The sequence below is a fragment of the Heloderma suspectum genome, chromosome 2 (genome assembly GCF_057233095.1).
Source record: "Heloderma suspectum isolate Gila_16-S chromosome 2, 16-S_ref, whole genome shotgun sequence".
In the NCBI taxonomy this organism is placed as follows: Eukaryota; Metazoa; Chordata; class Lepidosauria; order Squamata; family Helodermatidae; genus Heloderma; species Heloderma suspectum.
Genome location: NC_139459.1, coordinates 218,643,152 through 218,668,826, shown reverse-complemented (window position 1 = coordinate 218,668,826; position 25,675 = coordinate 218,643,152). Strand labels below are relative to the sequence as shown.

Sequence of the window (25,675 nt, the reverse complement as noted above, 5' to 3'; positions counted from 1 at the left end):
AATGGGCCTAGACGCAGTTTAATAAAGCAATAATATTTCTTTAAATAATTAACCAGGCTGTGACATTTGTTAATATCCCCGAGGCCTAGCTCCTGCTCCAGCATTATTACTGCAAAACAACAAAAAATTGCTGCTCAGGGAAATGATCCAGTCGGCGCACACACAAACCCCAACCTGCACATGAAAACTGAGTACAATGCCTCAGGTCACTTCTTCCCTGCCACCCACTTCTGCCCACAGCCCTCAACTGCAATATTTATTTTTATCCATAAGGTTGGTTATAAATTTCAGGGGAAAAATAGTATTTGTTTTGTCATGCCCCCCCCTCATTTCTTATTCCAAATTATTATTATTTTGTGCAGTAAATAACTGCCACTTATGTCAAAGCAAACTCCTGACATAGATGCTTTAGAACACCCAGGATTTTCACCCAGAGAAAATCCTAATACAATTGGAATATATTTATTCATTCATTCATTCATTCATTCATTCATTCATTCCATTTCTATACCGCCCAATAGCTGGAGCTCTCTGGGTGGTTCACAAAAATTAGTACTCATGCAATAGGACCAACAGAGACAAACCTTTGATAGAGGGGCATTTGTTGGGTGTCTACAAGCACACAAGGAGCACTCCTTTTTAAATGCTAATGTTTCACATATAAAAGAAGCACACATACAAGTTGTTGCAGTATAAAGGGAACCTGTATTTAGAGTGTCATTCCTCAAGATGCATCCCAGTACAAACTATAAAAAGACTTTGGTACAACCCGCATCGCTTAAGCGATGTAGCTGTTGCTGGCTTGGCAGAGAAGAGCTGCATCGTGCAGCGCACAAAAGTAGCAAACTAGGAGGAAAACTATAACAGAACTCTCAGTGAGTAGTTAACCAAATGGAAAACTGGTCAGGATAGCATGTCTACAAGTGAAGAATCAGTTATTTATTTATTTTAAAAGGATATAAGGTTTACACAACAGTTTTGGTTGTGGACACTCACCAGATACATTCTGTAAGCATCAATCCTTCTTATTTGGCCCCAGCACTTTTCTGTGTCATTATACTTTGTACCATCTTCAACAGTGCATGAATGATTGCCGGTCACACTACTGACAAGGGGGGAGCAAAAGCAGACCATAATTAATACACTTCTGCAAACATGAAGAGTCTTTTATTCACATATATACACACACACACCCCCCACAAGGTTCAGGGAGAAGACGCAAAACACGTTTTTCTACAGGCTCCATCATATGTCCAGGAAACAGTTTTGGGGATCATGAACTAAGAGTGGCTCCATTCTTTTTTAAAATAGAAGCAGATGGCTGTACTGATGACAGTAAAAATGTGTACTTTCCCAGTACTATTTGTAACTCACACAGGAAGGCACCCTTAAAACAAACCCCCCCCCCCACACACACACACTCATCTAACATCAGTTTAGTGCTGCTTTACATGTTACAGGGGGAACACACACATTTCCCCTTACAAAGCACATACAAGGTGCAGCCTTGGTCAATCAAGAGCTCCATGTTCTTAAACATTGCACTCTATAGATTTAGCATATAAGATAAAAGAAAACACTTAAAAGAGCAGGACAGTCATTTGATTAAATAATCTTTAGTAATTTAATCAAGTTAAGTTTCAACTACAGGATTGAATCTGGATTAGTTTGCATATGAACAAGAAAAGCCTACTTTTAGTTGATGCTCACACATGTTGCATCAGCCTCCATCTTAGATGAGGCATGTTCTCCTGTTGCGAGAAATGGGTGATGTCTCTTCTAAGATGGCATCTGCCATCCATGACCTTTGTAAGTACTCGTATCAAAAATATTTTAATTCTTTAAAAAAAATCTGCTACCCAACTAATTAGGGTCACCTTTTAATCAATCAATCTAGATCAATTAAGTGAGTAAATACTGCATTTCTATAAATAGGTAACGCCCAAATCACCCCTTAGACCCAGGGTGTAGAACCTCAGGCCTGGGGGTCAAATCTGGCCCTTCTGGGTTCCCCAGATGGCCATGCCCACTTCCCTGCCCCCGCCTCCTTTTCCCCAACCACCAATCATTTTATTGTTTCCCAGCTTTTGTGCAGCTTTAAGAGCTTTAAGCTAAAATATGCTGGTGTTTTTGGTATTTTGGCCCTGTCCTGTTTACCCTGCCCCCTTCTGCTTTTAACTTTACCCACTACGGGAATGTGGCCCCTCTCCAAAATAGAAGTTGGGCTCTTGTACTGAAAGAGGTTCTGCACCCCTGCCCTAAACTCAACGTTTGACATATCACATAAAGCATTGTCACATCACATAAGAACCCTGTAAGCTGCTTTGGAAAATTCACTTGAAAAGTGGAGCAGAAATAAAGTAAATAAATTTATAAACAACAGCCCATCAGTCATCCTTCTGTCAAAGCCATCAGTGTGAAATAGATATGTCATCCTCCAACATTTCAGCAAAAAAACACTGCTTACAAAGAATTGTCACCAAAAGCACACTCACCAGGTCACCTGCATGAGAGACACTGGGACAGCAGCTGCATATATCGCCAGATCACCATAGAGGTAGATGATTATACAGACATAAAATAAATTGACTCCCACTGCAAAGAAAGGAAATAGTAAAAGTAGGGTTGGGCTCCAGCAGTCTATTCCTGCAATTTCACATTTTAAACCAGGGTCTAGGCCTTTTGAACATCAGGGTGGTTGTTTTTTGTTATTCAAATTGTTATTAATTTTGAAAATTAAGTTTAACTTAGGGGAAAATCACCAGGAGCATACTGAACATCCAAGTTATGCCAACATTTCTTCCTCTTATATCAATAAAAATGGGCTACCAACCATTGTAATTTGCTGGCTATTCCAAAATAGTCTAAATCACTTCTATTGCTGCTCAAACCTAATACAAGATCTCCCTCCCTTACAAGCTCTAATAATTCAAGTTAATTTATTTAGAACTGCAAAATCCCATAGCTTTATGTACCACTCTCTCATTCTTAGAATCTGATTAGTTTTCAAATGCTTCCTTATACTACTCTAGCAGCAAAAATCACGTAACTGTTGACCCTAAGATTTTTTTTCTTAACAAACTTTAAAGGGTTGATGAACAAAGATAAGGAAACATGCCCTATCTTTGTTTATCAACCCTTTAAAGTTTGTTGAGAAAAAAAATCTTAGGTTCCAGAAGTAACTTTCCCCCGCAGGATTTTATTAACTGATATTAACATTTGTTGCCAATATCTCTTAGCCTGCCTGCACTGCCACCAATAATGGTAAAAATCCCCCCCCCCTCAGTTACATTTCCAGCACATCTCAGAATACTCCTGATGAATCTTTGCAATTCTGCATCAGGTTTGCTTGGGTTTTCTGTAACACTTAGTATTTTGTCTTCTGCTGGTGATTTTCGCTTTATCAAAACCTGTGGAGACTAAAATCTTGTAATTCAGGGGCAGGCTAGCAAAATCCAATCAAGGGGGTAACGACCCCACACACACACACACCCAGCCTTCTGTGGACCGAATGATATCTAAATGTCAGGGCCAAGTTCCCTGACGTCAATTGGTTCCCAGCAGGCACAATGGGAATTGGCTTTCCTATGTGCAGGCCTTCTCCCATTGGGAAAGGTTAAGGATGAGTGAAGCCAGGCAGCTTACTCGTCCTGGGAGAAAGGAATCTCTGTTATTGCCGATCTGTGACTGGAGATAACAAGTGAACTGGGGGAGCGGCAGCTGTGAATTTGTCTATCACTTACAGGCTTTCCTGCATGCACTGGACAAGTGGGCTTCACTCATCCAAGGGAAAGGTGAAGAGAGAAGCCAACTTGTCCGGTGCATACAGGAGAGCTTGCAAGTGCTAGATGAATGTGCAGCCACTGCTCCCCCAATCCCATTTTTATCTCCCATCATTGATAAAAAGGGATTCCTCTGCTCCTGCCTCCTCCCAAAGCCCCCTGTAGCCTCCAGGCCAGGGGTGGAGCTTGGGAAGGGAAAGAGGCCCATAGAGTATTCCTAGATCCATCCCTGTCACTGGAGCCCCAGGTGGACTTTGTGGCCTGGAGTATTTGGGGCCAGCTTCGGCTGATCTGCCAGCTACAGCCTTTACTGGACAGGGATAACCTAGCCACAGAGCACATGCGCTGTTAACTTCCCAATTAGACTACTGCAATGCACTTTATGTGGGGCTGCCCTCGAAATGCAAAATTGCAGCAGCTAGACTACTGACCGGAACGTCTCATAAAAATCATATAACACCAGTTTTAAAGGAATTGCACTGGCTGCCAATACGTTTCCAATTGGAATTCAAGGTTTTGGTGATGACATTTAAAGCCCTAAGCGGCTTGGGACCTCGCTGTTTGAGGGAGCGCCTCTCCCTATATATGCCTGCCCAAGGATTGAGATCTGTTGGAGAGGCCCTCCTCTGAGACCCACCAGTGTGAGACATACACTATGGTGGGACGTGGGAGAGGGCCTTCTCTGTTGTGGCACCCCGGTTGTGGAATGCCCTCCCCGATTGGCACAGACATTGGTTTCATTTCGATACCAAGAAAAAACCTGGCTTTTTACCAAAGCCTTTGAGGGCTAAATGCATTCCCTAAAGTAACACACTGTTTTAACTGTTTTATTGTTTTCGATTTTAATTGGTATCAGCTTGTTTAATGTTTAATATGTTTTTAGCTGTTTAAATTATTTATTGTTTTGTACTGTTTAAATTATTTATTGTTTTGTACTGTTTAAATCTATTTTATGTGTACACCGCCCTGAGATCTTAATGATATAGGGCAGGATATAAATGTTTTAAATAAATCAAAGAGAGGGAGCCCAGGTCTCCATGGGCTAGATGGGTAACCTCTGCGGGCCAGATTAAGCCTATGGCCTGGAGATTGCCCTCCCCTGTTCTAATGAAAGAGCCAAAAAGACTGCATGAAAGAGACATACAAACATCCCAAGGAAGGTCATGTTATTTTAGTAACGTCACCTATGAAATTTAGTATCACATCAAGAAATCTGAAAATCTTAAATGCTTGTTCCATGCAACTCAGTAACTGTGTTGTGATCTGGCATGAAAAGCTGCTTGTCTAGACCAAGGTGTTTACCAGGAGGAACCTCCACATGGGGATGGGGGAAGATACCAGCAGGCTTCCAAAGTCAACAGTTGTTAAGGAAACATAATGGGCACTGACTCAGTTTCCACTATAAACTTGCATCTGACCTACATTATCTTCACTTACAATGTACGGAAGTTAGAATGGAAGTTAGAATAGATGCAATGTGGCCATACTGAAATGTGCTACAAAAGCATATGTAAAAAAACCCCTCACAAATCTAGTGTCAGGTCCTTGTTCTTTTCTCCCCGTTTGAACGTCATCCTTGTTTTGCACAAATTCAGCCCTAGCACTTGCCAGGGTCAAATGTGTTCTATGGACAGTCTAGTTGTACATGCAGATTTTCAACATAAGAGCACAATATGTTGACAAATAGCCACAAATAAACAGCAACCAAAACAACATTAGTCAGAAACAGGATAATCTGAAAGGGGGATTCTGCTCCTGTCTTTACTTAGTCTCCTACAGATTTCATACTCTGCAGGCCTGTAACTTAGGGCTAAGCTAGACACTACGTTAAACATAGACCTGTACAGTTGATCCTCCCCTTTTCATCCCATGAAGTAAGCAAGCAAGCTCCCTCTCCGGATCAGGACAACCACACTTGGGGAGGGGAGATTTAAACCTTCCCACTTTTCCCACTGAATTCAATCCCCACCCCCTTGCAGAGGTTAACAAGAGGGGGAAAAACCCTCCTTTGACACTAATGCAGGGATTTTTGATTTAGCCCCTGTGGAAGGGGGCTGAATTTAGGGAAAAGAGTATCTGTGTGGGAAGGTTTCAACCTCCCCTACCCAATCCAGATTAGGACGTTTCATGTTTACTTCAAGTTTAAAAAAAATGGTGAGGATCAGCTGCATGCTATATATTTAACATTTAGCATCTAGTTCAGCCCTAAGCATCTGTGTTAAGCTTACAAATTCTGTAGTAGCTCTGTTTCAAAACCACACACAATTCCAGTTCCACAAAATCTGCATATCATAAAAAGGTTACCCTACTGCCACTATACCTTTCCTCTGGAAGATGAGGAAGGGGAAAAGAATCTGCCATTTTACAGACAAAAATAATCACCAAGAGACAAATAAACCTGCTCTCATGAGCAGAAATCAATAAGGATAAGGAGATGCCAAAATACACCAACTAGACTTGGAAGAAATGAAACTGAATACATCAGTCTAAACAGATTTCATTTCAAAAGGCAAGCAAGACAAGGAAACAAAACATGCATTGTTTCATATAAAAAGAGAGAAGATAGGAACACGGGAAGAAAGCAAAAAAATAAAGCATCTTGATGAGAATGCTAATCTGGCAAAAGGTCTAAACAATTCCATGCCTTAAAGTTGCTTTAGGTGTTGCAATTTGCGAATGGGTCAAGGACCATGAGTGGCTTGCCATTCCTGTTCTCTGGGATCCTTTATGGATCTGGGATCTTCTCTGGGATCCTTTATTTATCTCCAAAGCACAGTTCTAGTATTTCCCATCGCAGTGATATATATCTAAACTACAGGTGCAAAGACCCCTGTTGTATCTCACTGCGGGGGAGATGCAAGAGTTTGCTCTAATATTCAAAGCAGAACTCACATTTCTTACTTGCCCTGCAAGATACGATGCCAAAGCTTCTCTGAGATCTGCACTAACATGAATGTAAGTCTCAAATAACATGCAAAAAGAACAGCGCAGATGAATTGCCAATACCTTTCTGACCAAGGCAAAGAAAATAAATTATTACATAAACAATATAATTATTCACTATCACACAGTAATTGACTACACTGAGAAGATCACAAAGCACTCTGTAGCCTAAATGTTTTTCCACAGCCAGGAAGAGTGCAGTGTGTAGTGGTATGACCGGCACATGAATAGTACCTCCTATTCACCACAGGCCTCCACAGAAATACACATTTCATACTGAGTAAGCTGGATACTGGAAACCCTCAATGGACTAATGTCCGGAAAGCAAAAAGTCCTTGCATGCATCTCCAACTCTCTCATTATCTTCTACTCTATGTAAAAACCTTCCTCCATATACTAATATTTTAGCTCTTCAAAGATTATCTATTTCAGAAGTGAGGTCACATCTGTTCTTTACATTCAGTCAGAAGGATCAGCACTACTAATATAAACTGGAGAGAAAGAAAGGATGGAGAAACCATAATAAAATTAGATATCCTGATACCATCCAGTATACACATTTGTGCAGTGAATCATGCAGGGTTATTTATCCATACAATAACCCCCTAATTATATCCACAAAAAAGGTAAAGGTGTCCCCAACCAGTCGCGTCCGACTCTAGGGTGTGGTGCTCATCTCCATTTCTAAGCCGAAGAGCCAGCACTGTCCGAAGACGCTTCCGTGGTCATGTGGGGGGCATGACTGAACACCAAGGTGCACGGAATGCTGTTACCTTTCCCACTGAAGCGGTACCTATTTATCTACTTGCAATTTCTTGCTTTCGAACTGCTAGGTTGGCAGGAGCTGGGACTGAAGACGGGAGCTCACTCCGTCACGCGGCACTCGGGTCTCGAACTGCTGTCCTGCTGACCTCCCGGTCTGCAGTTCAGCGTCTTAACCACTAAGCCACCACGGCCCTTGATTATATCCATACCTAGCTAATAATAATGCAAGCAGGAGCCAAGACAAATAGAGCAATATTAAGTATGTTTATTCAGAAATAAGATCCATCAAGTTCAATTGAGCTTATTCCTAGGTAAGTATGCAAAGGACTACAGCCATATTAAACCTTACTCAAACCAGAAAGTCAATTGCGAGTTCATTTCAAGCAAAATAGGTGCATTCATTATGCATACTTTATTTTATTTAAATCAGATTTGATTCTTTCCCCCAGCAACTTTCTGATATAATGCTAAGGTGGATACATGGCCCCAATAGAAAAATAAGTGATCATCACTAGAACAAAGAGGTATGAGTCTCATGGAATTCTGGCAGCAAAAGAATTTCGACTAGTGTTGAAGTTGAGAGTCAAGATGCTATGAATGCTTTCACTTGGCCAGTCCTACTCTAGTCTCAAGGACTTTAAGACAATGCCAGAGTTTGAATGATCAGCATGGGAAACAACGCAGTGTCAGTTGTCGTCGTCCCCATACCACACGTGCCAGTCAAGCGACTGGGATTACCCTAATTATTCATGTTACAGGTTGCCACGTTGTCCACATGTGGTGCGGCTGTTGTGAATTTCCACCCACCCTACAACCACGGGTGGGGGAAACAACCAATGCTGTTTTATTTCCCCCGTTGATCATTTGAACAACCTCCGTGCTTTCAGGTATCTTTAATGCATCTCTGCAACTATAAGAACTAGGAACGCGCTATTTTAAAAGAAGTAAATGTTGTGATTCTGAGAAGCCTGAGGGATGCCACCAGATACTGGACTAGAAACATCTGTAGTATAGTCACAGTCATGCGGTAAACTAGTGTCCTGATCTTGGTCACTCTTCAAAGAATCAATTTTTCAGTTGATATTTCTTATTCATGATATTTAATCAAATCAAGTTCTCTCTCTTTTGGCAAAATGCTGTCTTTAAAGGAGCTCCCTTCGCTTTGGTTTTGAAATCTATGGACAAAAAGCTCTCTAAGGAAGCGTACTATAACAAACCTTTTAAACGGTCACCACAATTCAAGAACTTGGTTTCCACAAATGCACCAATCAATGGCCAAACTATACCTTGTAAATGGCCAAAGTAAAGGATGAGATGCAGGGAAGGGTTGTGGAAGGACTGCTATTATTCATTGTTAATATCAGACCAACTTGGTATATGCCCAAGCAGATAGGTCTAAATGTATGGGTTTGAATCATGCTCCTATCTCTGACTAATTAATTATAGTCTACATGACTATAAACCAGGTACTTGTTAGGTAGGACAACTATCCAGAAGTTGCTGGATGTACCGCTGGTCACATGACTCCCTTTCATTTCTTGGTCTACAAAAATGGCTGTGCCTTAACCACAACAGCTCAAGGTGTTTATTCAAGACATAAAGTCAAGAACAGTGTTCTGTTTCAAGGCCTCCAATATTTGGTAATCTGAAACCTTAGCTCTTTGGCCCATCTTGCAGTCCCTCTGTGGAACACCTCATACCCCTGCTTTGTTACTTGTTCAGGAAAGACACTGCATCTCAGGTTGACCTTTACATAACAAGCAGTAGATTTCAGGTGAGAGCACCGCCCCGTAGCCTCCGCCCTCCTACCTACAGATAGACATTAGCATCAGTTCTATTTTATAAACTGCCATCGACCTTAATTGATCGATACTTTCATTACTGGACACAAAACAGGAAGATCAATGACTTCCTGCAAGGATGGTACATGATATATGTGCCTAGAATCCATTATTACAATAAATGAATCCTGGTTCCCTGATAGAGAACACCCAGCTATCCTTCCGACGAGGTTCCCTTCACAGGAGATGGCCAGAGGCCTTTTTTTCCTCTCCTTTAAGACAGCTGCAAATCCCCTACAGAAGGCAGTCAAGTCAGAAGTGGAAGATTTATCCACAGTTTAACTCCTAAGATTGCAAATCCAGAGCATGTCAGATTGTTAAAATAGTCAAGAGAAATGAGCAGAGAATACAGTGAAAAGAAGGGTTTTGCTTTTAACAGACCAATAATTCTCAAAAGAACATATAACAGAGCCACAACCCATCTTCATCTAGCCATGAAACTCTGGAAGTCCTGTTCTTTGACTGAACAACATAAATCTCTCTATCTTAATAGCAAGTCGGGGGGGGGGGCACATTAACACACACACTTAGGTTGCACAGACTTGTTTCAGGCTCAGATAAAAGCACAAAACATGCAGAAAAGGTCAGAAGTTCTCCCTTAAGAGCAAATAACTGAAATAAACATGTGCGAATTCTGAACATGCCTGGCTGCACATAGCCTGGTGAGTTCTAAAGTGAGTGAAGGAACAAGAGAGTTTGAAACAGTTAATGGCAGATGGGAATTTCTAGCACCTAGCCAAGACCCACCAAGACAAAACTCTAAGGGACGTCTCTGGCGAAGCAGCGGGTGGAGGAGACACTCACACTAACTATGGGGGAAAGACCTCTACACAAATCATATAAGCTACGCAGCCCTGCAACACAGGCTATTGGATGAAGCGGGAAAGGAGATGCATGCAGGATACAAGCCAGGAACTGAAGCTCTGAACTGCAACCTATTCGGAGTGAGGAAAATAGAACTTTTAAGAGGAGGGGGCAACTCAACTCCTAGCATCTTAAAGTGAGGTCAAAAAATCTTGCCAATCTGATGATCAACAAGACCCACAATCTCTTTAAATTACCTGAAGGCTCCTCAGCCCCCTCAGAGAAGTTTGGAGGAAGGACTCCCTCTATAAGCACCCCACCCCCACTACCACCTACAGGAAGGAACTTGGCTGACCCTACAGTAACTTTAAAAGGGCCACAGTAGCCTGTTGATTGGCAGGACTCTCTTGGTTTCAGTCTGTACACCCTGACCATCCCAGACTTTGAGGGGATACTTCTTTTACCACAGCTCCTGTAATTATTCAATCTTCTCACTCTCTCCCCTGGAGAGAGAGATTTGACATCACAGCTTGCTTTTGGCAAGTGGGGAAACAAAAGCAGGAAGGTTTTTATGAGAATTACCAACCAAATAGTTCATACTGTGTTTAAAAATATTCAACTGCTCTTGTCCCGAACTCACATATGTAACCTGAGCACCCTCTGCTGGGTGAAGTTATCCACAACAGCAATGAAAACTGGATTTTATCATAGACAATAGCTCCTTTTTTAATTTTAAACCTCTGCAGTTCAAAAGGAAGTTATCAAGGGAATCTTTAAATTGGGTTGTATCTGTCCAGTCTGCCCACTATCTTAGATGTCACTCATGGGTTTATTAAAACTATGCTATACTATGCTATACTATATAGCACTATGTGCTATACTGCTTTCAACAACTGTTGCAGATTCTAAATCCAACATCATCTTCCTTCGGAGATACACTGAGATACACCCAGCAGTGACTTCAACATCACATCAGCCTTTTTTCCCTCCTCTTCTACCCTCTACCTCTCCTGCTTTTTGTAACATCTTGCCTGATGAGAAGATCTGGAGATCTCCAAAGCTTGAACACTTTTGAGTTAGCCTGATAAAGGTATTGCCCTAATATGGATTTGGGAATTTTCTTACAGTCAACACTGATACCTTTGCTTTTTACTCAACAGGAAAATCCTTTACACATGGGTCAGCTGCTGTAAGCAAACTATGAATCTCATCCAGGGCAGTGAAGATACATCAATAACATATAGGAGAATTCTTATTCCTAATAAAGTATAAAGGATAGTAAAAGACAGAAAAAAATATCAATCCAGAAATTGCAGACAGAGAGCTGTTTTCAGCTAAAATCCAGTACTTTTGTAATTCTCTATAGGCTTTAGCAAGATCAGGAATAGTTCCCAATCTCACTAAAGAGCTATAGCGCCAAAGTGGAATTGTGCATTCCTGCTCCCTTGTGGGAGGTTGCCTATGAACTTTTTTCTGATCCTGCAAACTTCCAAGGGTTTTGAGGGTGGATCAGGTGCCTCCCAACTAGGGGAGGCTGTGTGTCAACTTGGTCCCAATCCTGCAAACCCTCCAAAGTTTATAGCCACCACCCCCTTTTTGCTGCAGAGGATTTTCGCTCCTCTGGGGTAACTGCAAAGGGTTTTGAGAGTGGATCGGGTGCCTCCTGACTGGAGTTTTGTCTGGTCCTGCAAACATCCAGCACTTTACAGGTGAAACAGAGCCACTGCTCGGGCGGGAGGACTGCAGCAGGACAGGGGGTGAGTCAAATTGCACACACTAGCTTAATAAGCTACTCACAGTAGCTTATTAGCCCATTCGTGTGGCAGGGCATTGTGGACTATTTAAAAAATAAGCTCCTGTGAGTAGCTTATTAAGCCACCATGGGTTATCATCACATCCAAATGTGGCCAATGTATTCACTTGAAACTGCATTCCCCAAGTAAAAGCACTAAATACTAGGAACGTTTAGGAAATACAACTGACTTAGTTAAAGGAAAGGCAACACAACATTCAATAGGAAGCAGGGCCTTCATGGCATAGTAGTTACCTTTATTGAAGAACATGGAGGCCATCTGACCCATCTCCACCCTTTCAGTGATTTCAAAAATATTAGGTGCTCCTCGTCTCTCTGCAGGTTAGAAGGAAGGAAATTCTTAGCCTATGTCTCAAGGCAAGACAGGCCCTGCTCATGCCATAACCCATTGTCTCTCCACCTTGTCCAGGCTTGTAAACACTTGCCTGTGTTGCTAATGACAAAAATCGCCTGCAGGGAACCAGAAAAGGAAACTTTACAATAGTTGCGGTTGTGTTTTTTTAAATTGTAGGCCACAAATTACCAATACAGGTATGTGTGAGGAGGGAGGGCAAATAAAAGTTGGTGCATTATTAAATTCTGTGGACTTATTTGCAAGGCTACCCTTATTGCAGGTTATGATGAAGGCTCAGAGTCAGCTATTCATGGGCTTTTCAATCAGGAATTACTGTGCAACTGTGATCCCATGATAGCAGACCAATGCAGAAAATGGGGCATTTCAGTAGCTTGGTGCCTTGATCAACTAGTTTTCTTGAGTTGTAACAACAATAATATTGTGATCCTCAGAGAGTTAGAAATGCATGCTTCCAGGATGGGCATTTATACATCTGTTACAAAAGATGCAAGAGAAGTAGGAAGTCTAACTTTTTTGCTTTCCTCTGCACTGAAGAGCAACTCTGCATTGAAGTGGGAAAATATCTTGCATGTTACTAGGATGGAAGAAGAATCAGCTAGATACTTACGAACAGATAGGATAGGCCGTGTTTCTGATCGCTCATAGCTATCTGGGAGGAGAACATCACTATCAGAAACTCCAGATGAAGAATCTTCATCATCACCTTCCTAGAACAGCAAGAAATAAGTGCCTAAAATATAGGATTGTTGCAGAATTCTGTCAAGAAATAGGATGTCAAGCACTAAAAGAAACCCAAGGAGCCTTTACTTGCTGGAAAAAGATCAGATCTTTCCAACTGCATGCCTTTGAATATGCCTACAGCTCCTTTCCCCCCATCCCCTATCCCAGAGCCAGAAAAAAAAGGTGTGCTTGTGATGAGACAAATTTTGCAAGGTGGTGCAGAATTCTCAGCTGTACTTTAAGGGCAAACACACATATGTGAAATGAAAACAGAACTAGTCCAGTGAGACTTCCCAGCTATAGAATAATATCATTAGGAACCATATTAAGACAAGCCACGCAAACCTTGTGCTTCTCCATTCTCTTCCAGCGAAGCTGGGCATTTGCTGCAGCCATGGCCTCCATTACAAAAGTTGTAGTCATATAGCTAGTAGGAAAATAAAATACTAGTTACTTAAGAACAATAAAAATGAGTTGTAATATCCCATCCCCATATAGTCTTTAAATATTTATATTTTGGGATACAGAGTACAGGCAACATTGACGATTAAGGGCCAGACTAGATACAACAGGGGCAACCATGTGCCTGTCCTGTTCACATATAAAGAAGTGGCAGGCTCTAATTTTAACATGAAAAGGACCATGGGGCTTTAGAGTGCTCCCCCACCCCTAGTCTTATCTCCCTGGTGCTGCACTGCTTTTCTCCCAGCCCAGCTCCAATACCAGAAGTGAGATGGGATGAGCTGTAGGGGAAACTGTAGAAGCAGAACTGCCTGAAGCAATGGAATGCAGGAAAGTGAGGGGGAAGTCTCAGCTCCCCTCACCCCTGTGCCCTTTTTGATGCAAATGGTGCTCATTCTAAACCCTGTGTTCTGTTCATGAATGGGGCAGACATATGGACAACAAATCTGCTTGCTCCCCGTCATGTCTAGTTGCTCCCTTAAATGGCAAAGCTGAACAAAATTAGCTTGAACAAAGGGTCTCTCCCACAGGGCAGCCTTGGTGAAGGCAGAGAGACTAAACCACAAGGAGCCCAAGCCACCAGGAACCTCTCCTGCCCCACCTTAACTCCAGTGAACAAAAGCTGCATAAGACTAAGACTATGCTCTTATGCCACCCCCATTTGCTTGAATGGCGTTTCTGCCACATGAGTCTCCGGTGAACTGAATCGAAGTTTGAGTAAGAAAGGATACGATGGGCATGTTTCATAGATGCTTCACTACACTACTGATTGTGATGTCCAGTCATATATTTATTTATTTATTTATTTCATTTCTATACCGCCCAATAGCCGAAGCTCTCTGAGCTCTCATAACCATGAGCAGAGAGGATGATTCCACTATCAATGATCTGGTGCAACATGGTTGCTGTACAGGCCTTAGAGGCTGCGTTCAGACATCACGATAACCCATGGTGGCTTAATAGTAGCGTTTTTGTTTTTCAAGTGCACAGTGCCCCACCACACAACCAGGCTAATAAGCTACTAGCTTATTAAGCTACTGTGTGTAATTTGACTCCCCGCCCCTGTCCTGCTATAGTGCTCCCGCCCGAGCAGTGGCGCTGTTTCACCTCTAAAGCACCAGACGTTAGCAGGATCCAGACAAAATTTCATACACAGCCTCTCCCAGTCAGAAGGCACCCGATCCACATGCAAACCCTGAGCAATCACTCACCAAACAGCAAAAATCCCGAGTGCAGCAAAAAAAGTGGTTATTAATGCTTGAGGATTTGCAGGATCGGGACCAAACTTGACAGACACAGCCTGCCTTAGCTGGGAGGCACCTGATCCACCCTCAAAACCCTTGGAAGTTTGCAGGATCAGGAAGAAGTTCATGGGCAACCTCCAGGGGTGGGGTGGGGTGGGGTGGGGTGGGGTGGGGTGGGGGGGATGTGCAATTCTGCTATAGCACTTCAGTGAGATTAGGAACTGTTCCTAATCTTGCTATAGTGCTTTAGCACCAAAGCAGAATTATACATCCCTCCCCCCCCACACACACACACACACAAGAAGAGGCTGCTTATGAACTTTTCCCAATTCTGCAAACTTCCAAGAGTTTTGAGGCTAGATCAGGTGCCTCCCAACTAGGGGAGGCTGTGTGTCAAGTTTGGTCCTGTTCCTACAAACCCCACAAAGGTTTACAGCCACCACCACCCTTTTTTGCAACACTTAGGATTTTTGCTCCTCTATGTTAATTGCACAGGATTTTGAGGATAAATCAGGTGCCTCCCAACTAGGGGAAGCTGTGTGTCATATTTGGTCCCGATCCTGCAAACCCCCAAGGGTTTATAGCTGCCACCCCTTTTTTGGTGCACATGGGATTTTCGCTCCTTGGTGTGTGATTGCTTATTTTGCCCCACAGACAGTGCCGAAATGGATGACTTCAGGTGTTTCCATTATACAGAGAATGCCTGCGAGGAGCAGAGCAGCAGCAATCTGAATCACTCTTGCCACACAACTCTGTAGGCAAGCAAAATAATCCATGGTGCCGACCAGCAACACGATAACCGACGGTGGGTTAAATAACCCTACTGCAGACCATGCATTATCAGAGTGGGTTATTTTGGCCAATCGTGGGTTTAAAAATACCTGACAGACAACACGACAACCCATAGTGGGTTAAATAAACCATTGTGGGTTATCCTGTTATCCAAACCCAGTCAGAGCCTTGGTTGGAAGGCTCAGCCCAAGTGTAACATTGATTGGACTGTATCAGTGTAACAGACGGATCATTTGGATATGCTGTCAGGGTGGAAACTGAGCCAATAGAACCCCAGAGCAGTTCTGATTCTGAGGAGGATCAGCAATCCGTGGGAGAGGAGCCAGCTCATCCCTCACAGGCACAGCAGCTGGCAGAGATTCCTCTTGCAAGCATCCCTGAGATAGATAGTGATCCTGGCAGTGAGAAAGTGCGGGACAGGGGCTTGCTAGATGCTCGACGCAGAGAGAGACGAGCGATGGAGGGCGCGGAAAGGAGGCGTAGCGCCCATTTGGCGCACAAGCAACGGCCACCTCCCGTGGACCCAAGGGAAAGAGGGTGGATCTCTCCCTAGCCCATAAGTTCAGGGTCTTCAAATGATTCTCCTTCAAATGGGGATCAACTGTCTACCCGGAGCATAGGCTACTCTGCTGTTCATTGCTTAGTCGCTGGTGATTAGCACCTGAAAGAGTCATTAAGTTGTAAAAGGATTAAAGCCTTGAAAAGAATCCTTTCGTCTGTGTCTTGAATTGGCTATTGGAGTGTACTGAAAGAGGCTGCTAGGGCGCTCCTGACAGCTTGATCCCCATTCCTCTTTTTTTTCCTCTCTCTCTCTTCTACTACTGCTGAATGGAAGGTGCCAGGGACCCGGCGGTGCAAGCTCTGGCGCAAGAGAACCAGATGCTCCATGATCAAGTGGCTCAACTGACGACTGCCGTACAGAATCTACAAGCTGCGGTTCAACCCCCCCCCCACCTCCGATTCCCCACCACCACCACCACCACCACAAGTGCCCGGTGGCTTTGCCAGAGAAGTTTTCTGGTGAGAAAGGACTTTTTCAGATTTTCCGGGCCCAATCAGAGCTGTACATGCGCCTTCAACCTGAGGGTTTCCTGACGGAACAGGTTCGTGTGGACTTCATCATTAACCTACTTTCAGGTGTGGCAGCTAAATGGGCTTCGGGACTTCTCACTAATAACCCCCTGCTCGGGGACTATCAAGGTTTCATGACAGTGATGACCAGATTTTTTGGTGACCCCCTGCGCATGCAGATGGCTTCTCGGGAGATTCGCCACCTCAGGCAGGGCAAGGACTCAGTTTCCAGCTATGTGACAACTTTTTGCTTGCTGATGCAGGATTTACAGTGGAATGATGCCGCGCTGGTGGCTCAGTTTTTGGACGGTTTGAACGATGAGATCTTGGACGAGCTGGCGCGCACGCCTAGCCTGCCTACTTTGGAGGACCTCATCAAAACCTGCCTCCAGATAGATAGTCTGTTGGAGGGGCACCGGCAGACCCGGCGGGGTGCCAGGGGCCGAGATTTCCCTTCTCCCATTCCCCCTGTTTTCTGCCCCCTCCCCCACCCCCCGCCTCTGCAGTGGGGGCGGAGGAGACCCCAATGCAGCTGGGAGCTACCCAAGCCCCACTGCTGCCGGAGGAACTAGAGCAGCGGCACGCTGAGCACCGATGCTTTTGGTGTGGAAAACTGGGACATTTCGCCAAAACCTGCCGCACTAGACCCGCAGCTCCGCTGTCTCCTCCTCCTCTCCTTCCTCCTCCTCGCCCCCAGGCCTGACTAGGCTGCCCCCCAAGCCTGTTGGGGGTCTCCAGTGTAGGGGTCAGTTCCACACCCAGTGGGTGCCTTCCCCCCACCCTCCCATCGGCTATTGCATGTTCACCTCCGCTCCTCCCAGTGGGGTAGGGTGGAGGCCCTGGCTTTAGTGGACTCAGGGGCTACGACCAGTTTCATGGATGAAATGTTCGCCCTTTTCCACAAGATTCCTACCCTGCCTCTTCCTGCCCCCTTGGCAGTGGAGACCATCGATGGGCGTCCTCTTTCTTCAGGCGCGGTGACCCGGATTACAGCTCCGCTCACTCTGCGCACCCAGTCCCACATTGAGCAGATTCAATTGCACTTGGCCAAGGTTCCCCAATACCCAACTGTGCTGGGTGTTTCCTGGTTCTCTAAGCATAATCCTCAGATTTCTTGGAAGCTTCAGCAAGTGGAGTTTGCATCTCCCTACTGCCTGGAGCATTGCCTCCTGATCGAGGCACCAGTCCCAGTCAAGGCCTTAACCCTTCCCTCCCCCTCCTCGTCTGCTTCTGGCAGTTCTTCAGCTACCGTGATCCTCCCAGAGAAGTATGTGGCTTTTCAGGATGTTTTTGACAAGGAGGCCGACCAGCTCCCCCTCCTCCCCACCGCCCATTTGACTGTGCCATTAACCTCATTCCGGGGGTGACCATCCCCGCTGGCTGACTGTATTCGATGTCGGAGCCGGAACTTCAACCTCTGCGGGAGTTTTTGGACACAAACCTCAGACGTGGCTTCATTCGCCCTTCCTCCTCCCCCATCTGCACCCCTACCATCTTTGTGACCAAGAAATCTGGAGAACTCCACCCGGTGCACGACTACAGAGCCCTCAATTTGGTCTCGATCCCTGACAAGTACCCCCTCCCCCTGATCCCTGAGATGCTGGAGCGCCTGGGGTGAGCCAAGATTTTCACGAAGTTGGACCTGCGTGGTACCTACAATCTGATTCGCATCCGGGAGGGGGATGAGTGGAAGACCTGTTTCGGCACCCAATACGGAGCGTATGAATACCTAGTGAGGCCATTTGGGCTCGCCTGCTCCCCCCCCCCACGTTTTCGTGTTTTATAAATGCCATCTTCCGGGACTATTTGGACTCTTTCCTCATTGTGTATCTCGATGATTTACTTATATTTTCTGAGGACCCCCACGCCCATCAGCACCATGTCTCCGCCGTCCTCCAGCGCCTCCGTGAGAACCACCTGTATGCCAAACTGGAGAAATGTGCGTTTGACCTAATCTCTTTGGACTGTCTTGGCTACATTATCTCAGCTGACAGTATCAGGATGGATCCTGCAAAGGTCCAGGCTGTCCTCTCCTGGCAGGCTCCATCCACCAAGAAGGACTAGCAACGTTTTTTGGGGTTTGCTAATTTCTACAGAAAGTTCCTGCCCAGCTTTGCTCGGCTGACATCTCCTCTCACAGACCTCCTTAAGGGCAGGAAATCTCCTTTTCATTGGACGGCATCTGCCCAACAGGCTTTTGAAGAACTTAAGAAGTTTTTTAGTTCTGAGCCGATCCTGTTACATCCCGACCCGAGGAAGCCTTTTGTGGTGCAAACTGATGCCTCTGACTTTGCGGTGGGGGCAGTGCTTTTTCAGCCAGATCGGGCGGGCAGCGGGTTGCAACCCTGCACCTACCACTCCAGGAAGCTGAACATGTCTCAGAGGAATTATACCATCTGGGAGAAGGAACTGTTGGCCATCAAGTCCGCTTTGGAGACCTGGCATCATCTGCTGGAGGGGGCACAGCACCCAGTTGAAGTTAGAACTGACCATCGCAACCTAAAACATCTTCAGACAGCCCGTGCCTTAAACCAGCAGCAGATTAGGTGGTCGCTTTTATTTCCCCGGTTCCACCTTAAGATTTGCCATGTGAAGGCCTCTGACAACCTACAAGCAGATGCTCTTTCCCGTAAGCTGGACCTCCAGCCAGGGGGTGAGGGAAATCCCCCCCCCTCTGATTCTTCCCCCCCAGAGCCTGGCGGCAGCTGCGGTCTTGGAAGGAGCTCCTTCACTCTGCACAGGCTCAGGATGCTTTCGTTCGCACAAAAGTGGAGGAATTGGGGCTAGCCTCTGCCCCCCCACTCTACCCCCTTCTCTTTGCGAGGTGACCTGCTTTACCATTCCAGTCAGGTAAATGGTATTTACCATTTCTAGAAGTGCCTTCTAGATCCCTCCGCGAGAAGGTCCTCCATCAGTGCCACGACTCCCCCACCGCTGGGTATTTTGGCTTCGCCAAGACCCTGCACAGAGTGACGCGGGATTTTTGGTGGCCTCGTGTGTGTCGGGACGTCAAGACCTATGTCGCCTCCTGCCCAACCTGCCAGTGGGCGAAGGCCCCCACAGGCTTGCTTCACCCCCTGCCTACCCCCTCAGGACCTTGGAAACTGCTCTCCCTTGACTTCATCACCGACTTGCCTCCCTCACATGGTAAGACCACCATTCTGGTGGTGGTGGATTTGTTTTCTAAGATGGCCCATTTCATCCCCTGCTCTGGGTTGCCCACAGCCAGGGAGACGGTGGAGCTGTTTTTGGCGCATGTTTTCCGGCTCCACGGATGGCCCGAGGGTCTCATTTCGGATAGGGAGGCCCAATTCACTGCCCATTTCTGGAGGGAGCTACTTGGGCTTCTCCATGTGATGCTCTGTCTTTCCTCTGCCCACCATCCACAGACGGACAGTCAGACCGAGTGCACCAATGCGACTCTGGAGCAATATTTGCACTGTTATGTCATTTACCAGCAAGATGACTGGTTTTCCATGCTGCCTCTCGAAGAATTTGCTTATAACAATGCCTGCCATGCTTCCACCCACCAAACTCCATTTTTTGCCAATGTTGGTTACCACCCCAAGTCTTTCCCGTCCACCTTAGCTCCCTCTTCGGTGCCAGCGGCCCATGACTTTTTAGAGGAGTTGCGAGTGGTACACCACCTCTTACAGGACTCCCTCGAGCAAGCCAAGACAGCCTACAAGGCCTCTGCAGACCGGCGGCACCAGCCGGGTCTGTCTCTGCAACTGGGGGACTGGGTTTGGTTGTCCACCCAAGACCTCCCCTCTCACTCGCCCGCAAGGAAGCTCGCGCCTCACCACATGGGGCCTTTCCAGATTACGGCCCAGGTTAACCCTGTTGCTTTTCACCTGGCTCTCCCCCCCTCCATGAAGATCCATCCTGTTTTTCATCTGTCCTTGCTGTCCCCCCTGGTTTCTGGCGACCCTCATCGCTCGGTCGGTTCCCCCCGCCGCCGCCGCCAGTGCTGGTGGAGGGGGAGGAGAAGTTTGAGGTCGTGGAGATTCAGAACTCCCACCTTTCGCGCGGCCGCCTGCAATATCTAGTGGACTGGAAGGGGTACGGGCCAGATGAGCGAACCTGGGAACCCGCAGAAAATGTGCATGCTCCGTTGCTGCTGAGGTGCTTCCACCAGTTGTACCCCCACAAATCCGGGGGCCCAGGGGAAGAGCACGAGGGGGGGCTTCATGGGAGCAGGGATGATGTCAGGGTAGAAACTGAGCCGACAGAACCCCAGAGCAGTTCTTATTTTGAGGAGGATCAGCAATCCGTGGGAGAGGAGCCAGCTCATCCCTCACAGGCACAGCAGCTGGCAGAGATTCCTCCTGCCGGCATCCCTGAGATAGATAGCAATCCTAGCAGTGAGAAAGTGCAGGAGGGGGGCTTGCTAGACGCTCGACGCAGGGAGCGACAAGCGATGGAGGGCGCGGAAAGGAGGCGTAGCGCCCATTTGGCGCACAAGCAACGGCCGCCTCCCATGGACCCAAGGGAAAGGGAGAGGATCTCTCCCTAGCCCATAAGTTCAGGGTCTTCAAGTGATTCTCCTTCAAACGGGGATCAACTGCCTACCCGGAGCATAGGCTACTCTGTTGTTCATTGAATGTCGCTGGTGATTAGCACCTGAAAGAGTCATTAAGTTGTAAAAGGATTAAAGCCTTGAAAAGAATCCTTTCGTCTGTGTCTTGAGTTGACTATTAGAGTGTACTGAAAAGAGGCCGCTAGGGCGCTCCTGACATATGCAAACACACTCAATGAAAGCATTAGATTAACTATTTAAAACTGAAAACATTTACAAGAGCTGCCAAGATAATAGCTGGGAGAAAGTGATCTATCAGTGGTCCCCATTCACCATTACAATTTGTGTTGCTGATCTTACAAATGAATCTCTATTACCCCAGTTAAATAACCATTTTAAGCGTTCGCTCGCGCGCTCTCTCTCTCTCTCTCATTTTTACTAAAAACTGAAATCAATCTTATTTAAACCTCAAAAATGGTTTCTTACTGCTTCACAAGCTGAACTCATTTATCAAGTTTGAATGAGAAATTAGTTTTGGTAGGATTAGACCACAGCAACTCCTTCCAGGGGCCTGGGTAATGATTTCTCCTATGCTATTTTACGCACCAAACATTCTCCCGAGGATATTAGGGAGCCACAAGTGCAAAACTGAGGAATGGAAGTATCAGGGTAGCCATTCTGGTAGCTTGTCCAAAATAGGGCAGCAAGATTGTTAACAGGGACTGGCCTGCGAGCTCATATTACGCCAGTACTTTTCCAGCTGCACTGGCTGCCAGTCCATTTCCGGGCCCGATTCAAAGTGCTGGTGTTAACATTCAAAGCCCTTAACGGCTTGGGGCCAGATAACCTGAAGGGTCGCCTCCTCCCATATGTGCCTGCCCGGATCTTATGATCATCGTCAGCGGCCCTTCTCCGTGAACCCCTGCCAAAGGAAGTGAGGCGGGTGGCTACTAGGAGGAGGGCTTTTTCTGTTGTGGCACCCCGGCTCTGGAATGAGCTCCCTAGTGAGGTTCGCCTGGCGCCTACATTGTATTCCTTTCGGCGCCAGGTGAAGACCTTTTTATTTTCCCAGGCATTTTAGCATTTTAGCTTTCTAAATGTTTATCTTTACTGTTTTAAATCTGTATTTTAAACTCCTGCACTACTGCTAGGTTTTATTGTGGTTGTATTGTTATATTGTGGTTTTAATGTTCTGTATATTTTAAATTGTTTTATTGTGTGTTGTTTGGATTTAATTTTTGTGAACCGCCCAGAGAGCTTCGGCTATTGGGCGGTATAGAAATGAAATGAATAAATAAATAAATAAATAAATTCTCAAACCACTTGGCACCAGAGGGAAACATTTCAAGGCTGATATAAAAAATATAATTACAAATCTGCACGTATCCCAACAGCATCAAGAAATGAATAGGAACAGAAATCAAACCACAAGGTAGGGGACGTTACAGGCAGACATCAAGGTTTTGAAATAATCTCTTTTACAAAGCCTCAGAAGCAATTCAGTCACCAGTACTGCAAGGATTTATGCCTTCCATCCAAAAGAACTTACACTTTTATAAAGCCTTTCCCTTCCAGACATTAAGCAATTTATAAGATTAAGTGTCAAGCAACCTAGTCTCATCCCAAGGAGAAAGGGTACTGGAACCGAGGAGCACTATCCACCATAGATCATAGAATAGTAGGGTTGGAAGGGGCCTACAAGACCATCAAGTCCAACCCCCTGCTCAGTGCAGGAATCTAAGTCAGAGCATCCCTGGCAGATGGCTGTCCAGCCTCATCTTGAACGCCTCCAGTGTGGGATAGCCCACCACCGCCCTAGGTAATTGGTTCCATTGTCAGGTTGCTTTAACAGTCAGAAAGTTTTTCCTGATGTTCAGCTGGAATCTGGCTTCCTGTAACTTCAGCCCGTTATTCCATGTCCTGCATTCTGGGATGAGGCAATACGTTTACAGTGGAATGGTTATATAAACAATGACTATAATAAATTAAAATTGCAGTTATATTCATCAGAAGGAGTCCACAAATTTAGGCTGGCTTTGGTACCTAGATACTATTTGTGGTCACCACCAACTACTCTGGTACTCAGAGGGTGGGTTCGCACATCACTTTAAGGCATGGTGGCTTATAAGCTACTCACAGTAGCTTATTTTGAAAAATAGCTCACTGTGCCTGTCACACAACCAGACAAATAAGCTACTGTGCATAGCTTTTTTTTCCCCCTCACCCCCTCCCTCGGTAGCCCTCCCGCCTGGCTGGGCAGGTATCCCACCTTCCTTTGCAGTGGAAACCATATCCCACTGTCCCTCGTGCCGCCACTATGTCGCCTACCTCCCTCCAATTGGCAGCTTCACGTGAGAGGCGTCTTTGGCCGTCTCCTGTCTCTGCCGGGTCCTCTACGCAGTGTCATTCCTTAGCTACTTCCCCCCACCCTCACTGCTCCATCCGCAGGGTTTTAGCTGTGCATCTGCTGCCTCCCCATGAGGGGAACCTGTGCATGAAATGTCATCCCATTCCTACAAACTTTCAAGGGTTTAGAGCCCCCACCCCCTTTTTGGTGCGAAGTGGCTTTCGCTGAGGCTTGGCATGGCTTAAAAAGTTTAAAAAGTCAAGCCCCACCAAGCATCTGTCTGACACCCTGCTTCCCAAGCCAGATTTCCAACCCCTTCCTTCATCTCCGGCCGTGTGCACCAAAAAAGAGGGTAGCAGCTATAAACGCTTGAAAATTTACAGGAACAGGAGGAAATTTTATACACAGGTTCCCCTCATGGGGAGGCAAAAGATGCCCATGTAAAACCTTGTGCCACCGAAACCTACTTTACACCTAAAAGGGGGTGGAGGCAATAAACCCTTGAAAGTTTGCAGGAATGGGAGAAGAGTTCATACACAAGCTCCCCTCATAGGGAGGCACCTGATGCATAGTGAAACCGCTGCATAACTATGCATCTCCGTGGGAAACGTAGGGATTGTAGTGCATGTATACGTCTTGGGGAGGCGCGTGGACGAAAGACACTTTGGAAGTTTGCAGCGCACTTCTCCGAAGGAGGGGGGCAGGGCGTAGTCAACAGCGTAAACTGTTGCTAGGCAGATCTCGGAAACAGAGATCACCCAAGAGGAGCACAGCGGCAGCAGTGCTTTTGACCGCTCTTGCTGAGTGACTCTGTAAGCAAGCAACCTAGCCCATGCTGTGTGTCACACAACACGATAACCCATGATGGGTTAAATAACACTTACTGCAGACTGTGGATTATCAGGGTGGTTTATTTGGGGTAAATAAGCCACCGGAAAGGGAGCTGCCAGAAGACATGCTAACCCACCATGGGTTAAATAAACCACCATGGATTAAATAAACCATCATGGGTTAACGTGTCGTCCGAACCTATTTGGGGGAGAGGCTAGGTCAGTTGTTCACCTTGCACCAAGTGTTGTTGGGTTTTTTTTACAGATACTCAGAAGCAGAACCTCTTGCTTCTTCTGAGCATCTCCAAAGCCCACTCAGAAGCATCTGCATGCAAGACTGACCTGTACCAGGGAATTCTCTGTGTGTGCACAAGAGAACTCAGGAGAGGAGCAGAGGCTGTCTCTCCCAGCTACTTTAAGTGCAGGAGCACCCTCCCTCCAACTTTTTCGCTATGTGTGGAGAACTGGTAGCAGGGAGAGGTCTCTCACTTTGTGTCTGTCATCCAGGGACAGGTGGTAACCCAAAAGATTTATGGTCACTGCATGCCAGCTGACCACTGCAATTGTGGACTCCTGACTAGCAGGGTAGCAGACTAAGGATATGTATATCCCCATTCTTTAGAAATGCATTGTTTTAAGATTTATATTCAATCAGAAACATTCCAGTTTTTGTACATGAAAATTGCAACATCCCCATGACAAGTTATCCACTCCTGTGAAGATACACTAAAAACTTAACAAATATCTCAATGGTATTTATTGAAATATTTATATGCCACTTTTTCAATATGTGTTCAAAGCAGCTTACAGCAAAGGAAAATAAAACTAAAAAAGATAAAGTAAAAAGCTAAAGACCATAATTAAAAAAAAATACTTATCAGCCAGTCAAAAACATTCCTCTAAGGTAAGAAATTCTAAAGGCCAGACAAACAGGGTTATAGCCCTTCTGAAATGTAAGTTGAGAAGAACAATTCCTTACATTTAGAAGGAGCACGTCACAGCCTGGAGGCCATGTCTATAAAGGCCCTGCTTCTTGCAGTAGATGTTCAGATTGCATGGGAAAGGGGCAATCTTAGAGATACCTCATAGTGGGAGTAACAATCAGATAGTGGGAGTGTTGCTACATAAGGCCTCTTCACACATTACTCACATAAGGTGCCATCACATAAGTACTGAGGAGTGGAGTCACACTTATGCCCCAGCTTCTAGACATTCCTGCATTAGTGTGGTTGTCCAGAGGTCGGTCAGACAGCGTGCTCAATGCTGGGGACGTGGCTAAGAGTGTGGCCCTGCTCCCCAGTACTCCTAGGATGACCCCTTCAGATGAGTAACACATGAAGGGGGCTTAAGTCTCTTTGGTATGTGGGTCCCAGGCTACACTGGGCTT

The 25,675-nt window shown here is 45.7% G+C and overlaps 1 protein-coding gene across 3 annotated transcripts in view; it reads right to left on the bottom strand.

Moving 5' to 3' along the window:
- Positions 1 to 25,675, bottom strand: part of SLC38A12 (solute carrier family 38 member 12) — a 148,678-nt gene that overhangs the window by 107,966 nt on the left and 15,037 nt on the right. For all 3 annotated transcript variants that reach the window (XR_014788273.1, XM_084838017.1, XM_084838016.1), the window contains exons 4-8: positions 13,369 to 13,450; positions 12,911 to 13,010; positions 12,183 to 12,263; positions 2,496 to 2,595; positions 997 to 1,105 (exon numbers count right to left, since the gene is read on the bottom strand). Coding sequence is in view for 2 of the 3 variants with exons in the window: in XM_084838017.1 (XP_084694143.1) it covers positions 997 to 1,105; positions 2,496 to 2,595; positions 12,183 to 12,263; positions 12,911 to 13,010; positions 13,369 to 13,450 (472 nt within the window). In the remaining variant the exon portion in view is untranslated. The remainder of the gene's footprint in view (positions 1 to 996; positions 1,106 to 2,495; positions 2,596 to 12,182; positions 12,264 to 12,910; positions 13,011 to 13,368; positions 13,451 to 25,675) is intronic.